The 17,321-nt window shown below is 42.1% G+C and overlaps 1 protein-coding gene across 5 annotated transcripts in view; it reads left to right on the plus strand.

Annotated features, from left to right (window-relative positions):
* The window catches only part of arhgef28a (Rho guanine nucleotide exchange factor (GEF) 28a), a 42,426-nt gene that overhangs the window by 11,543 nt on the left and 13,562 nt on the right, over positions 1–17,321 (plus strand). For 2 of the 5 annotated variants that reach the window (XM_035625895.2, XM_035625894.2), the window contains exons 5-26: positions 940–1,129; positions 1,991–2,180; positions 2,649–2,718; positions 4,108–4,154; positions 4,308–4,380; positions 7,549–7,664; positions 7,750–8,021; positions 8,107–8,263; positions 8,389–8,500; positions 9,633–9,719; positions 11,173–11,215; positions 12,625–12,726; positions 13,325–13,448; positions 14,080–14,215; positions 14,308–14,363; positions 14,471–14,531; positions 14,711–14,843; positions 14,943–15,058; positions 16,255–16,395; positions 16,577–16,827; positions 16,919–17,044; positions 17,128–17,245. In XM_035625895.2, coding sequence (XP_035481788.2) covers positions 940–1,129; positions 1,991–2,180; positions 2,649–2,718; positions 4,108–4,154; positions 4,308–4,380; positions 7,549–7,664; positions 7,750–8,021; positions 8,107–8,263; positions 8,389–8,500; positions 9,633–9,719; positions 11,173–11,215; positions 12,625–12,726; positions 13,325–13,448; positions 14,080–14,215; positions 14,308–14,363; positions 14,471–14,531; positions 14,711–14,843; positions 14,943–15,058; positions 16,255–16,395; positions 16,577–16,827; positions 16,919–17,044; positions 17,128–17,245 — 2,721 coding nt within the window. The remainder of the gene's footprint in view (positions 1–939; positions 1,130–1,990; positions 2,181–2,648; positions 2,719–4,107; positions 4,155–4,307; positions 4,381–7,548; positions 7,665–7,749; positions 8,022–8,106; positions 8,264–8,388; positions 8,501–9,632; positions 9,720–11,172; positions 11,216–12,624; positions 12,727–13,324; positions 13,449–14,079; positions 14,216–14,307; positions 14,364–14,470; positions 14,532–14,710; positions 14,844–14,942; positions 15,059–16,254; positions 16,396–16,576; positions 16,828–16,918; positions 17,045–17,127; positions 17,246–17,321) is intronic. The other 3 variants (XM_035625898.2, XM_035625897.2, XM_035625899.2) reach the window with 3 other exon arrangements.

Below are 17,321 nucleotides of genomic sequence, written 5' to 3' on the forward strand. Positions count from 1 at the left end.
CCCATGGTGTAAATGCAAAGTAGCTGTTTGCCCCCTAGTCCCTCGGTGCACTGTTTACTGGTGAATTTAACAATGCCATTCGTGTGTGCTGAACTTTGCATGAAGAGCATGTTCAGGATTCACCCTCCTCACTCAGTTGAAACTGGGTCACAATAAGCACCGCCATTTTGGAGGTGACGGGCTGTTTCAGCTCAACTCAGGGCTCCAGAGGCAAATTGAAGAGAAAATAACAGTTGAATTCTTGTGCACATTGTTTGAAGGATAGTGCCATGGCAACCTTCACCCACTCACCCACACTTACAGGGAAGGTCCAAAGATGTAGTACCACAGTCTTTCACACACTGCCTTAAGAACAACAAGTGTGTATGTGGAGGTTTTTGGCCAGGCAGTTTTGATCTGTCAGCATAGACATACCAATCTGTTGCAGAAAGTGTATGTGAATGCATCCTTCGCAGGGAGTCAGGATTGGTTATTTACCCGTACACTTATTTTTTCTCCAGTGAACATGAGGCATGAGGCAGCAGATGTTTCAGAGCAGGTGTTGGCTCACTGAAAACAAGTCCAGTTTCTCCAGATAGTGCTGTTATAGATAAGCTGTGGACCTTACATAGCCAAGAGCCCTTCATTCCTTCATCTGCACAATGTGCTTATACCACACATACCATACATTCTGTACTTAACAGAGGATCTGTATCTGCATGCCTTGAAGGCTGATACAGAGGTTCGATGTAAATAAGTGCAGCTTGTTGTTCTGAAGACCTATAGATCACTATGTTCATTCACCTGTACATGACATGGAACTGCTCTATGTTGACTTATCTTAAGATGCTTTGCATAACATTTTATTTAAATGCTGATTAGATTTTATTTAACTTTTTTAGCACTTATTGTATTTTAGACATCTGCTCATATCTCTCGTTTCCTTATGTCTCACTCCAGTTGCTGAGATTCAGCCCAAAGAAACCCTGCTTCACCTTGCGGTGCGTTTGGGTTTGGTCCATCTCTCCCGCTTCTTAATCCACCAACCGAGAGGTCAAAGAGCATTGACCTTACCCAATCAGGAGGGAGACACCCCCCTCCAGCTGGCTCAGAAGGATGGACAACATGCTTTGTTCATGGTGTTGGCAGCGTAAGGCTAGGACGTTAAAATATCTGTTGTCCAATGCTTATTAATGAGAATACTACTGTAATACACAGATGTTTACATAAAGTACAGTGTTTTCTTTCAGTTTCTCAGACAGACACTTTTAATGGCTTCCAGGAGCCCTTTTAATGGGAACTCCCTGAACTCTTTAAGCTGTCTGGAACCTTTTTATTTTATTTTATCGCTAGGGTAGATCATGCTGTTCCCTTCTTATTATATTGATGAGCTGCTAGAAACAACACATAATCTAAAATCACATTAGCCATGACACAGACATTATGTGCAGTGGCGGGGACGCCTTCCACGTAGTTAGAAGACCACACATGCAAATATCAAACATGAAGTTTCATTTTATGAGCCGATCAGAGCCATTTGTTGCACTCCATATGTGAAATAACACATATACTTCACCAATCCTCTCAACCAGCAAAGGAAAACATTAAACTCACAGTTGAAACTATCTTTGCTGTATAGACAACCACTCATATCTGCTCAAGCAGTGAACAGAAACACTAGTGTTTCGATGTCATTCGATGGTAACAGGAATTGCATATGGAGTAGTTAGATAAGAGTGGACATGCAGACAAAATTCTTATTGAAACACCTAAAATGTGTTCAGTGTATGCCCAGTCATGCTCAACATTTCCACCTGCAGTGAAAAAGTTGCACAGACAAAGCTTGAGAGCTTGGCAGTAGAGAAAAAAACATATGCAACTGCTATAACAATGAGAGCTTCGTTAAAGGCCTACTCGTAGGGGTGACTCCTTTCTTTTCTCATTAAATTCACTTAATCTCAATCTATATTGTTCTTAAGGGTGCGTTTGCTTCTTCCTCCCTCCTCATCAGTTCTCCAGGTCCTGTGGCCGATCCTGCCCCAGGTGTGTTCAGCGTGTGGTCCGACAGCTCCCGCATGCTGAGGTTTTGTCCTGGGACAAACTCTCTGACCCTGACTGTTCGACAGGCTCCCGGCAGCTGCCCTCAAGAGGACATCGTGGTCCTCCGAGACAGACTGGAAGACCGCAGCATCCTAAGACTGGTGAGAGCAGACCACGGGGAACACCTTCATTTAAAATCTTTATCGTAGTCACTCTTTAGTGTAATCTACTGCTGCATATAGGACAGAAATGACTAATAAATATTCCCATGGATCATGTGTGCATCATGAACTTTGCTGTCGATAAGGCAGTTTGAGCAGGTTTTGTTTGGACTTGTGTAAACAGTAAGCGCTTGACTCTCACACCATTTAACATGCAATTTGACATTTTGATAAGAGTTAAGTAAGTAACGGTAAACAAAACACTGCGGCTATTGCAGCTAGTAAATCAAAGTGGAAGATGGGGTAAAGACAGACAGGTCAGGTAACAGCAGTATTCGCATGTACATCATTTTTAACGGCCATATGATTGAATAATGTCATAATCTTATGTATTTAGCTATTTTCCGCAAGTTTCTATGTATGTCTTTCAGTGTGACTGTGTTGTAATCATGCGTGCATTTGTTTCAGATCAATATGCTCAGAGCTGATACTGAGATAGACAAGAGAAGCAAAGATGAAGTCCTTTCTAATGTTGAAGGTACGGTGACTTATTCAATTACTCAGTGCGATATCAAGCATGGAATTCCTGTTTATAGTCGCCATTTATTACCTTCAGACTTATTTGCAGTAATCTGATAATGTGTTTTACACATCACATGATACTTTTTATTAGAGGAAAAAGGTCACTTTGAGTTCAATTGTACAGAAATAATTAAAAGCAGTTGTAGAGGGACTGATTTTAGGAGATCGATTATTACAAGTGGCAAGTTGACACATCGAAACAAGAGAGATGAGCTTAATCCAGACTCTGTGTACTCCCTCATGTGTCCCACCTACCTGTGAACAGCTGTGTAACATGAGCTTTGAAAAAAAATGTCATGCAGCCAGACACACACACACACACACACACACACACACACACACATACACACACACACACAATGACATGCTTGTAAGTGAATAAAGTCTGCTTCACTGTGTAGTAGTATTACCCTTTTAATGCCTTTATGGAATTAAATAAATATTGTTTTGTCAGCCAAAACAAGCAATTCAAAGACATTTCCTTTATATGTGGGAATATGACATGGCCCTTCTGTTTTTTACTTTAATCTGACCTTTCAGAGACTAAACAATTATCTGATTCATCTTAAGTAATAATTAACAGATTACCAAATAATGCAAATAAATTTCACTTGCAGCTCTAGTGTAGCCATCACACTGGTCTCTGCTTGCACCGACAGCTCACATGTTTGCTGTCTGTCTGTGTATGGTGGTATGTAAGTGCAGAAAGACGAAGTGTGGAACCACCACAGGTTCACTTGAGCAAACATTTAGTCGGTCAGATATTCATCACTTTCAACCTGAAGGGACTAAGAAAACACCTCCAGCAGATGCCATAAAAGGCCCACTCTCCTCCACACGTGCGTTTGCTCTTCTTCTGAGATTACAGGGGGGGTCGATTGTTTTTTCTTCCCTGGGGTGACATGCTCAGGCTGGCATGCAACCACACACAAAGAAAAAAGGATCCTTTCAGATTTCCAAAGCTTCCAGTGCCTCGCTCACACACACGCTTGCTCTCACTTAACCTGTGGCCACTCTTTTTGGTAACCATAGAGACGGCAGTAACGACTCATAAAGAGAAGCAGGAAGTGTACCTCAGTATTGACCTTAACCCTGTCCGGACTTCAGCAGCCGTCCATTAATCCTCTCGAAATAACAACCACACAGTCGGGAGCATGTGCTCTTCCTCTGGACCTGCTGGTTTGGACAAGTACAACATCTCATTGGCCAGTTTTCCATTATTGGATGGTGGAGTCCCATCCTGAGGACCTGATGTTGTGCTGTCCACACGACTCTCCTGGGGAGGGGAGGGAGGAGATAGTGTGCCATGCATCAACTTCTAGTTAAATATTCTTATTTCTCACAGGCATTAGCAAGGAGATCCGAGTGGAGGAGCATGTGCTGGTGGACAACGTGAGTATACTTACAAATATACGTGCTAGTTTGAGGTAGCGAGAGCACTGTGTGCTGCAAAGGTTCATAGATTTGCTGCTCAAGTTTGTTACGGGTTCTTGTGTGCAACTTGTCAAGCCATGTTTTCTTTTCTTTTTTCTGTTCTGTTGAAAGGTTTTTGAAGAGCAGCTTGTTCTGTCTTTGGATGACGACGATGATGTAAAAGAGTACCCATCCTCATTATCTGGTAATTCTTCTCTTCTCTTCTCTTCTCTTCCGCAATGATTTATGATAGACAAAGGATTTACGACAAAAACAAATGCAACTTGTTCAGCCCTAAATACTGTTTCCATTTGAATATTATGGCAATGATACTCTGGCATCTGGCTTAAATGATGAATGGATTTTTTTTTTCAAACACACAACAACATATTTGTGGCTGTACTGAACAGCAGGGTGTGGGAACAATGCATACTAAGCTGGTTGAGAAGCCCTGACTGAATCCTCTCTCTTGTGGTGCTGGCACATTATGCAGAGCTCTGAATCACATCATAGGAAATCAATACACCTACTGCTAAACAGACACAGACAGATGCACTTTCATCTGGGATTTAGGAGCAGATTTGTTTGATTAAATGGGCATATTATGTCTTTAGGCGGTGCAGGTTGGTTCTTTTCCTGCTCGGCCCCCACAATGACTCAGTCTCGGAGCCCAGGAATCTGCCCTGTCACTGGGACAAAGACAGGAATGGGGTCACTCTTGTCTAACTCAAACTCTGTCTGAGCTGGGAGATGCCCCACTCGAGCCTGTCCCCCTGCCAACCCCCCACCCGCACGACTCCCCTGGGTCGGACATGGGAGCTGTGTACTTGAAGTGAGACGGGGGAGGGGGCTGATGTTAACAAGCTCAAACGTCCCAGGCATACAAAAGCTGACATTTTAGGCCAACCACATACATTAACCTTGAATTCTCTTTAAACACGTGCGTGCTCACAAGATTGTATAAGCTTAGACAGAGCAAATGCTCCCTGGCTAGTAAAAGCTGTGAGGAGGATGCCCAAATGTGTTTCAGGTGTTGCTGCGGTTACTGTGAATGCCAGTTTCCTGTGTGTTGTTGTGGAGGAATAAAGAGTTTGCTGTAAAATCTAAAGAGACTCTGCTGCTGCCGAATGGAGCCTGTAAAATGTGGGCATAAACCGGAGTATGTGTGTGAGTGCGCATATATGATGGTCTGTATTTGTGCAGAATTGACGAGTGACAATGCCAGGCAGTGAGCCCAGATTTCTGCTGTGTTGCTCAAGTCATCAAACTCACTGTTGAGCTGAATGCTTCTGTTGTGATGACAGGGCCTCGAGGCTACTATGGGACAAAGCTGTCATCCAGAGTTAATGCTGTGTTGTATTTTTTTCGGCAAATCTGTCCAAGCTATGGGAAAGGTTTCTCTTGTAACACTGACATAACTCAGTCGAGTCAGTTATTGTCAGTGCTGGCCAGTTTGACAATTACGCCTACTTGCTGTGACTAATGCTTTCAGAACAGATAAGATATGTTTGTGTCTGTGCATAAAGCTGCGTACACACTGGCAGTTTGATTTGAGCCAATAAGGCAGAAAACAAGATAAATGCAATGAATGGATATAAGAAGTTGGCCTTGCGCTGCCTATCTGAGCTCCATGTTAATGTGTTCACTGTGTGAGAGCAGCAGAGGAGGAAATGCCTCTGTGATGCCCAGGATTTCCCTTACATTAGTGCAGGCTCGGCTGATCCAGACATCAAAGTCTGGGTGGAAAGTGCACAGAGTTCTATAACATGGCATCTAATCAAGAGGTAATTTTCCACATTGTTGTAGCAGAAATACCATCCACCACTTTTGTTGATATAGTAATGTCAACAGTGGTACAAAGTGCATCAACACATATGCTGTTCATGGTATCTTTACTCTAGTTTACTTAAGCACTGTACTAGTACATTTTGAGGGTGCTTTACTTTATGCTACTTTTACTTCTATTTTATTACTACTAAAGATAATTACTAGCACGGTTTAAAATTTATACAAAACACTTGTAATCATCTTTCCCGTGCATCCTTATGGATTACACACCCAACAGTATAGTATAAGCAGAGCTGCAACTAATATTTATTTCTGCATTTAATCAAGTGTTTTGTTTAAAAAAAAACCACAAGTTACAATTTCCCACAGACCAAGGTGGCATGAGTTTCTCTTTTTCCAAAGTTCCACAATTCAAAGATATTCAGTTTACTATCATGTGAATACAATGAAAAGCACTAACGTTAGAGGAATTAAATTAGCAAATCCTTGGCTTTTTTTTCTTCTTTTTAAATTGACTAAAATGATTGTTTGATTATCAGAATAGTTTTCGACTAATTGACTAAACAGTTAATCATTGCAGCACTAATATAAAGGAGAAATCAGCTGCAGTACAACATTAAAATGCTGTTTACATGTTAATGCATTTGTAATAATTATTCAGCTATATTAACGCATGTAACGAATTAATATGTCTTCTCCAGCCATGCTAGCAGCTCTCTAAGGCTTTTACTTATAGACATTATTCATGCGATTTGCATGCTAAATGAATAGTATCATTAGTTTTGTCATAATAGAATTGTACTTTTGAACAAAGTAGAATTTTGACTGAAGATGGTGCTGTGTCGTTCCTAGAGCTGGACTGCTAATGTGGATAAAAAAAGAAGACGGGATTTTTCACTGATAATGTTAAACACAGGAGTAAAATGGTGTTAAGATTTGGTCTTTATTTATGAATATCACAAAGAGTGAGTGCAGATAAACATCGTCACGCAAACGTGACACATGAAAGAGAGCGTGACTCAATGCAAGACTCTAATCCACCTTTTTTTCCTCCGAAAACAGACACCCTGTTGGTTAGGATGATATGAGAGGGTTCTATGAAAACAAAACCTTTAAAGGTCAAACAGGGAGTAGGTATGCGTGCCTGATCATATTTCCTTTTCTTCACTCTAAGCCTCGACATTTAAGCAATGAAAGATCAATGAACGATGGTTTAAAAAATAGTTCCCATATCACCAAAATAAACAACAACAGAAGATTGGTCCTGAAGTAAATATGATTTAAAAATCTGATAGTATGACATGTTTCTATTTTCTCGTGTCTTTTCCTTTTGTTGTCTGCTTCAAAATAATGAAATTTCTCGGTTGGTTAAAATATTTGGTTATTTTAATGTGAGAGCTGATATCTTGAGACGTTCAGGTATCTGGCTGATGGTGGGACACATTATGTAGGAGTGGCCTTTCGCCACGTTGCGTCAGTGAGGTGAGCTCTTCTTACGTGGCAAAAGGAAGGGGAGACTATGTGATTCTGTGCGCATTCTTTTGTCCTGAAGCTATGCTGAGGTTGTGCTATATGTTCATCACAGTCTGTGGGCATGCTGTGAAGACGGGTAGAGCCGAGAGCCAGTTCACCCAGCATGATACAGACCCTCTGCTCTCCACAATCAACAGCAGCGATAAGAAAACCACTCAGCGGTCGCAGGTTGTGCATCGTACACTCTATTTAAACGCAGAATTGGATATTTCGATACAGTTTTTGAACTCAATGCATCTTTCTTTCGCCACAGGCGGATGATGTTGACCTCAAGTGCAATATCGGCGGTGTGACAAGGGACAGCACCGGGACGGACAGCGGCTTATGGGATTCGTCGGAGTCACAAGACCTCCCGCTCGCCACTGACACTCCTCCAGCCTATTCAGAAAACCTCTGCCCCTACTCTGTATGCCACTCTCCGCCTCTCTCACCCGCTGACCAGGCCCCTGCCAGGCTGAGCTGTCCCACCTCCTCTGAGCAGACCAATGAGAGAGACAGTCCACCCATGGATGCCTGCGACCTCAGGTAATGGAAACTCAGAGAGTTGTCCTTCAGAAGGCTTGTTGAGTTGCGGGTGTCTCTGTGTGCAACTCATCATTTATTACTCCAGTCCCAGTTTAGTGGCTCTGGAGGTGGACAGTGAGGAGGAGAGCGCCGCGACAAATGTTGCGAAGAGTGAAGACCAAAAGGACGCCGTTTGTCCCGCGTCTGACCTTTCTTGCACTCGTACCAAGTCTGCCTCCGCGGCGTGTGAGCCCGCCACAAAAGTAAACCACTATCTCAGTTGTCAAATGCTCTTGACGGATATTTCCACTTCTCTTTTGTATAATGAGAGGCATTGTTTGAAGTCTTGTGTTTTTGCTCTGAATGATTGTTTTTTTTCCTTGGTTAGGAACTGGAGGACCAGGGGATTCGACTGCGTTCCTATTCCTACTCCTCCCCAAAAATCAGGTTGCGGCCTGCTCGTTTTGCCCGGGACAATCCCGCTTCAGATACCAGCCCTGGTCAGTAACACTTGGACTGATAACCACCACAACTGGCTATAGTCTTACACATGCCTAACAATATTTCCACTTCACTTTTTTGATGATCACTAATGTGGCACCCTCCCGAGAGAGACTGATCTTATTTTAATTAATAGTTAATGTTTAACTAGCTTCCAACTGTAGACACCCTCTCTATTAATATCAATTACAATTTAATATTAACTCCCTGTAAATGTATGTGCTTGTAGGTATAGTTCAGCGGGTTTTTTTGGGCAACAAGCCAATTTGCTTTGTTGCAGAGTGCTAGATGAGAAGATAAATACCGCTCTCACGTCCATCCTCCTAAATAGGAAGCTCCAGTGAGAAGACAGTCAGCTTAGCAAGCCTGGCTCTGATGTAGTTGAAGCCTCCCAAATCCCGGAACTCTATCCACGGGTTAAATGTCCGTCTGAGGTTCACTCTTGTTTTGTCTCTTGGCTTTAATCGCAACTAACGATTATTTTCATTATTGATTAATTTGTCGATTATTTTCACGATAATCGAGCAGTTTTTTGGTCCATAAAATGTCATAGCATGGTGAAAAATGTCGATCATGTTTCCCTTTACCACAATACGATGTTTTGTTTTATCTGCACGCCAAAGATATTGAGTTTACTGTCATAGAGGAGCAAAGAAACCAGAAGATATTCACATTTAAGAAGCTGAAAGATAGACTTTTGCCTTTTTTTTTCTCATAAAAAACGCTTAATCGATTATTACAATAGTTGGCGATTACTAATCAATGAATAGATTGAAACGAGATAATTTTTTTCTTGTGAGGTTGTTTTTGTCAATTTGGCTTTTCCACATTCTGCCATTTCCATCACTGGGGATATACCGGGAGAACGCTATTCTCTTCTTTTTTTTGGTCCCGGTGGCAAGACATGACATGGCGAGAGCGAGGCTTATAGGTTTTTGATCGACATCACACTGTGCATTCAGATTTAATACCGTGTAACATGACCAGTTTAAGCCAAAGATGTGTGTATTTGTAGAAGTGACAATAGTCAGATTTATTACGCGAGTCAACGGCTCTCAGTCTGTGCGTGGTGATAGTTTGCTCCCTCTGTAGTTGATGTGTGAGCCGCCCTCTGTCCACTGTTCCCTGTAGATGCCGTGCTCCACAGTGTCAGCCACAGCCGATCTCTCCTTCAGGCCCTCTCTCTGTCTAAATCTCTGTCTCTGCTCCACCCTGGTAGTAAGTACTGGAACCCTGTAGCCGCCACACCGCGCCAAGGCCCTGCAAGGCCGGCACGTCGCCGTCACTGTCAGCGCTCATATGCGTGCGTCTGGGAAGTCAAGGTTATTATCGTAAACTGATTCGACTGCTGAAATTGAAAAGCCGACCGAGAGTTGTCGCCACCAACCCCTGACAGCTTCAGATCATTGTTCTGGTTTCCTGGGCGGCAACTTTGACGGTTTGGGTTCCCTCTCGCAGTTGTTTTTACACTTAAAACGCTCAGATGAATCCACTGTACAAAGCAGCAAACAGCCGACACACAACATTTGCCACTAGCTGGGGAACGTGGTACAACATTTAGCCGCCAAAGAGGCAAGTGTTTCGTCCTGGAGTTAGTGGAGACCAAACAGAGCTAAAGTGAGGGTGCAGATTGGACTTTAGTGGCCAATAACTCTCGCCATTTCAACTTAAAATGGTGACTATTAAATAACTCTAACTTTTGCACAGAGTACTAAGCTGTTTTAAGACATTAACCCTAAAATGTCCGGAAGATTGAGTCAGGACAATGTCCGTAGACATGGACATTTGCGTTTCTCGCATAAAGCCCCCTGGGAAAATGTCCGGACTCCATCGATGTCTCAAAGTAGCTTTATAGAGCTTAAACAGTTGTACAGCATGTGTGAACCAAAACTGATTCTGACATTTTGATTTGGTCCCGTGTGTAGAGGGAACATGACGTTCTATCACGACTGCCAGCTACTTACGAAATGTTTGAGCATTTATCCGACATTATTTGAAAACACGAATGAAGCACCCCACCTTAACATGAAATGAAAATCTCATATCAACTGCCTCCTTTCCCCTGACCATCTTAACTTCTAAAATCTGCCAGTATTTTCATGCTAAAGTATGAAACAATGGGGAAAAGAGTTCAACTTGGTTGGGATCAGAGTGGTGAATTGAAACCAAAATCGGAGAATTAAATTGAAATCACAAAGCTGTAGTAACCTTGGCGTGCGTTGCATGTGGGTTCCGAGCAGATGTGTGTGTCTGTGTGTGGCTTGCCTAATAACCGAACACCCTTGTTGTGATCAGACTGGCGGCAGGGGCTCAAGAAGAAATCAGGTTTGTTGCGATGAAAAGAAACGATAACTGATTGTTCTGCAGCCGGATGAGACATGTGAGGGGTCTCGGAAGGGTCAGCACTGTGTGTCTGCTTTCTGCTGCAGCTTTTATGTGTCTTGTTCTGTTCTGGTTATGTATGCGGGCATCATCATTTGCGGTTGTATTTATATGCTTCCATATAAACTTGTTCACATAGTGAACCGCTCCTCTGGCATGTAAATGAAACCCGGCTGGCCGTTGTCATGTTTTCATTCTGGAAAAAAAAAAAAAAATGTAGAGAAAGAATGAAGCTTCTTAATGAGTCTTACTGAGTGTCGTGTTTTTTTTCTCTGCTTATTGTTCACAGAGCAAAGAGCCTGCAGTATTTCAGAGCAGTCACATGAGAAAAGGTATTTATGCTTTGAATTTAATTAGCTTGAGTCTTATGACATTATATTGCAGTGTTTCCCCTAGGTTTACTGGTTTGGGGTCAGGTTTCACAAATCACGTTAAGTTTCATCCACAATCTTTTATACAGAAATGAGGAACAAGGTGTATAAGGAAAGTGAGCATAAATTACTTCTGCTTGGCATTATATGTTAAATACCCCCCAAAAAGCCCCTCCCGTTGGAGGGGCGGTGCGCCCCCCCCCCAATTCAATGGTAGGGGAAACACTGTATTGCCTTGTCTTTTTGAGTTTCAGTGTTTCTCTGTGAATCGCTCGCTCATTAGGGCTTTCACTCTCAATAAACATGACACTACCTTTCACCAGATATGTAATCCTCAGTGTGGAGGGTAGCATATGTGCGTAACCATGACGACTAGGTTGACAGGTGACAGCGGGGACACTTAGGGCTCTTTGGTCCTTCTGAAGCAGAGATGGTTTCACGTGTGTGAGTGCGTGTTTCCGATCCTTTTCTTCTTCTCTAGTGACAACAGAGGGAGTGAGGTGCAAATATCAGCGTGACCCTGTGCTACTGTTTTACATCTGTGGCTCACAGTGTCATCTTGCCTCTATGTGGCTCATTTACAGATATGATACATCAGCATGCATGATGATTTTACTGTATACATAGGGGAAATTATGCTTAACAAATTAAAAATCACTGCAGACTTAAGTATAAGATAATCACAAAAAGTTACAGTGTGCCTCTGTCTGCTCTAAGAGGAGTGGCACTGATTTAGAAAAAAAAAGGACATCCTTTCCACTTCCTGTTCCAGCCTAATTTCCCTGTTGATCCATTAGGAATGATGCCAATGGATGTTTCCTCTGCCACTTGAATAAATGTATAAATACCTGATAAATACCCTTATTGAACTGCCACGCTTCAGTAGCTCCCCCTAGTGGAATATACCAAACTCATGGGTAAAAGAAAGTGTACAAGTCTGAAACACCTTATTTCTTATCGATCGATTTGATTGAACTGATTTTGTGCTTTGTTCAAGCAGAACTGCAACTATTGGTCTATTTGTCAATCAAATGAAAATTAATTTGCAACTATTTGGATAACCAATGTATTGTTAAGTTATATATCAAGCAAAATACTTTTGCTGGTTACATGTTCTCAAATGTGAGAAGTTCCTCCTTTTCTTGGACTAACATTATATACAAATTTAATATTTCTGGGGTCCGGCACATAAGACGCTTAATAACATAGCTTTACGTTTTAGGGTATTTTGATGTTTAAAAAAAGAAAACATCAATCAATTAATCACGAAATGACTGTCCAGGTGAATCCACAGTGAAATGAATCATTAGTTAGAGGATCTTTATGTTTGATTGTAGCATTTAAAAGTATATGTGCGCTGTTCTTTACAGGGAGATTAGGTTCCGTAATCGTGCCCAGTCTGCTGATGATGAGGGAAGCATGGAGCTGGCAGAGTCGCTCCAACACCTCACGCTGTCTGAGTTCCTCAAAGAGTATGTGATGGGGCCTGAAGCTTCCTTAACCGTCCAATATAAACTAACTTTAAAAACCCCACAACTCTACTTGCAGTATTAAACGTTCACCACCTAACAACAATAAACCGCAACCTCTCCTCTCCTCTCAGCATAGAACGTGCAAACTTATTTTCTTTTAACATTGCACAGCAGCCCGCCATTGTCGTTATGCATGTCTCTAACAATCTACTAATTTGAATTTACTTTAACAGCGCAGGGGCCGCAGAGAATGAGCACACGCGTAGGCTAACAAAAGGATTTCTTTTGTGTTATCTGGACTTCATTTTAACTTCTTTCCCTAACAAACAAAAGTGCAATACCAGATTAAATGGTATAATATGATGAATTGTTTCTTTTATGGCAGGTGGTTGCTTGAACCAGTGATATGCTCGTGCACTTTAACCATATAAGAATATACTGCCGCACGCTACAGTACACAGGCTTGTACAGCCTTTGTTGCCTTGTGGACTCAGCAAGAAGAGAACCAAGACTTTAACGACTAACACGGCACTGACATTTTTAATGGTTTTAATTAAAAGAACACAAATTCACATTGCCCTGACGATATCTTCCACAGGATTGAAGAGGAGGAGCTGGATAAGTACAGTATCCCAACCAAAGTTGAGTCAGAGAAGTACAAAGTCATCCGCACCTTCAGTTTTCTCAAGAGCAGGATGTCTAGTACACGCAACAAAACCAAGGTAAACACAGACCACAAACAGACCGCGCCTCTGTGTTACACCCATCAAAACTTGAAATTACATTAAAACTATGAATAACACTCATTTTCATATGAGCATTGCATTCGCACGTTCCCTACAATAGATTTGTAAAAAAAAATTGCTAATGTTTTAATACAAATGTGATAAAAGGGGACTGTTTTGTTGGAGGCGCTAGTCTCACGCATGGAATATGTGACTATCTTTTTGCTGTTGGGAAGCTGAACCAGGAAATGTTTCTGGTAATAACCCAAGGTCAGAGTGACCAAACATGGTGTCCAGCCTCTTCCCTTTTAATGATTAATCCCCTGTTGTTGAGTCAGCACAGAGACTGGAAGCCCTCTCTGACCCGCATCTGTTGTTTATGCCGTGCTTCATTTCCTTGTCATTGAACCTTATTACGGTTTGGAAAAAAAAGGCGGGGATTCCTTCCAGGCTCATTTATCCACCTTCACGAGTTTTTCTCTGCAAAAAGAAATTTGACCGCGTGTCTAGAGGCAGGAATAAGGGCCTCATATAGCCTGAGTTCTTAGTTTGTAATTTGTAACCAGGTGTTTTGTCCATCTATGTGGCCTCTTCGTTTACACGCATGTCTCTGACATGGTTGCTTAAGGGGAAGGGGAAGGAGAGAGAAGCCAAGGATAGGCAGCTGAATGGACATCGCTTCGCAACAGGGCCCTGTTTGGGCCCCACCATGTGTATCGTATGTGACAAACCAGCATCTGGAAAGGACCTGCTGCATTGCTCCAGTGAGTAATATTTTAACTCAAAGAGGTTTGGACTCATATTTTTTGCATAAAACAACAAAAAAAACAAAATACAAAAAATGTCCTCACCCTAGGTTGCACTGCCATCATCCACAAGGGCTGTAAGGAGTCTTTGCCCCCGTGTTTGAAGGTGAGTGTTGGGGAGGAAGGGTTTTGGCTGCTCATCTCTTATGGAAATGTGTCCTTGTATCATTTGTTTATACCCTCTGACCAGCCTCTCTCATTTGTATTACTCAGAAACTTCAGGAAAAATATTCCGTGACAATGGTGAAGAACAGGACGGCATCCCTCCCACAGAGTGAGTTTACAAGACCAGGGTCAACGGCCACGATCCGTTCTGTCGTTGAGCTCTCGCTATCGCGTTGTGCATGAAACTTCCTGTTTGTAACATTTCTTTGTGGTTGCCCTGGGGATGTCAGTGTCATGTATGCTAATTTGGGGTTAGTCTCACCTAGGAGAATTCTCTTTTCCCTTCAGATTTCACAGTGAGAGACAGCCCTCCTCAGTGTGTGATCCCCGTCTCTACCTCTCTACCTGTCATGGCCGCGAAGGAGAAGAACACCGGGACCCAGCCATGCTCTCTGTCTGGAAGTTTCCCCACCAGTGACAGGTCGTTCGACTCTCAGACTTCGTAAATTACATGGTATGATTTGGTGATATTGGTTGAAAATATTGTAATGATTTTCTATGTACTTTTGTATGGGTACAGTCGGCACAGTGAGAGTTCAGAGACAGAATCTGATGCTGTGAAGGTTCCCAGCCACTCAGAAGAACTGCTGCCGACGCCAACGTCCTCCACCTCCACGGACTCATCCTTTGGAGAGGGTATGAGATTACTAAAGCTCATTGTTTCTCAGCTTTCCCCTGTAAAACACCCAATACAGAAAAACTCATTGGTGTTTTCTTGCAGCCGTGTCATCTTATTTTACATGGTTTTAATGTCGCCATACACTCCAACACTATCATATTACAATGTCTCTTTGTGACCAGTATAGCTCAAAAAGGAGAAGCAAAGGAAACAAAAGGGATGAAATTGAAATGGGTCACAGTCCCCTGACAAAGAAATAACTGCAGTGAAAATGTATCCCTAAAAAGATTCACCCAGATTGTATCATACTTATACTCAATACTCATCATTTTTTATCGAGAAAAGTTAGTCTCGGTACCAGGAACAAATGCATCTTTTGTGGGTGTGTATCACAGTTTGTGATTACTTCAGGGGGTCCCCAAATGCATTTTCCCAAAGCATATATCAAGTTAATTTTTGGAAATGTAAAACAACTTTACAAAAAACACAATGATACAAATAATATCATATAAACTGTAAACACAACATGAATGCATTTTGATTGTTATGATATTCTCATGAGAAGATTGTCCTGTTCTGAAGTTAATGTGTAATGTTAAAATATAATTAACATTATTTGGTGAATGGTTATCATGTTGGGACTGAGGCAATTGATGAGAATGAAAGTCTTAATTTGACAAAAACAGTGCTGTCTGTGAATTGAATTTGCAAAAATTAAAGCCACGAGACACTGGAATATTCAATGTAAAATATGAACTTACATACAGTCAGTTAAAAAGCTGATGAGATTTTTTGGGGGAAAACACATTTCCTACTATAAAATAGCATGTGTATGCGGAGGGAAATAAAATGGGTCCATGTCTCCCTCCAGCACTGTAGAGAGACATTAATAATAGAGATACAAATAGAGTAGTTTCAGATATTTAAATGCACAGGAAGCTTTTCAAGAGCAAATTACATCAACAAATTAATAGATACATGAGAATGCAGTTGGAAATACATATAAATATATGTATATATACATGCATTTGTTAGAAATATGTTTAAAAACAACAGAAAACATTGGGGGGTTTTTTGTGGATCGTGAAACTCTACAGATAATTAGGCCCAGCGATGAAGCAGAGAATTTAGACTAGTGAATTAATGAAACACTGATTAATGAAAATGATTAGATTGTTTTTTAAATTGTGCTGTCCCCTTTCCGTACCCACAGACTGTGTCGACACGTGTGTCCAAGGTGACATCTCGGCGGATGCTGCGGATTACGAGGCGGAGTCGTGGAGTCTGACAGTAGAGCACAAGTTCTGCAAGAGGCACGACAAGCGAGCCGTCAAGAGGCAGGATGTTATCTATGGTAAACAAAGTTGTGAAAGACGACCACTGGAATGCTTCCTTTTCGGCCAGTGTCCGTACTTCATATACAAGATTGATGGAACAGCATATATAATCGCTTTAAGATTGAGATGAAAAGTGAACTATGCCCGTTTTCAAGTGACACCCATTGACTGTCTGTGTGTTGTGGTGTTCCGATGCAGAGCTGATGCAGACTGAGCTTCACCACCTGCAGACGTTGCACATCATGGCGGAGGTTTTCCGGCGAGGTATGAGGGAGGAAGTGCAGCTAGACACAGAAGCGGTGAAGCGGGTCTTCCCCTGTCTGGACCAGCTGCTCGTCTTCCATCACGGCTTCTTCGCTGCCATGAAGGAGCTGCGACACAGCTCGGCCCAGCCCCAGGGACACAGGAACTACCACATCCAGCGGATAGGTCACGTCCTGCTCCAACAGGTCGGTCTTCTGAAACTGCCGTTCGATTTGGTGGAAGTAATGAAAGCCAGAGCAAATGTGAATCACGACATGTGTGTCTATTATTCTGCAGTTTGCAGATGAAAATGGCGAGAAGATGAAGCAGGTATATGGAGAATTCTGCAGTCGTCACAACGAAGCAGTCAGCTTTTTCAAAGAGCTCCAGCAGCATAACAAGAGATTTCAGAACTTCATTAAGGTACTTCATTTTTTTCTTGTAAATGTGTCTGATTTTCAACCGATTCTGAGTTGTAGCATAATTCTTGGCGATATTTTTTCAAGCAACAAGGTTATAATTCTTTGGTGCGACGAAGGGAGATCCCAGAGTGCATCTTGCTGGTAACCCAAAGGATAACAAAGTACCCAGTGCTGCTGGAGAGGATCCTACATTACACTCAAGGTAAGTAATCTGCTGCCATCTGCTGGAGCAACTGGCCTCATTCTGGTCAAATAAACAGTATTTTCAGTTGTAAACT

Source organism: Scophthalmus maximus, chromosome 2 (assembly GCF_022379125.1).
Source record: "Scophthalmus maximus strain ysfricsl-2021 chromosome 2, ASM2237912v1, whole genome shotgun sequence".
NCBI lineage: Eukaryota > Metazoa > Chordata > Actinopteri > Pleuronectiformes > Scophthalmidae > Scophthalmus > Scophthalmus maximus.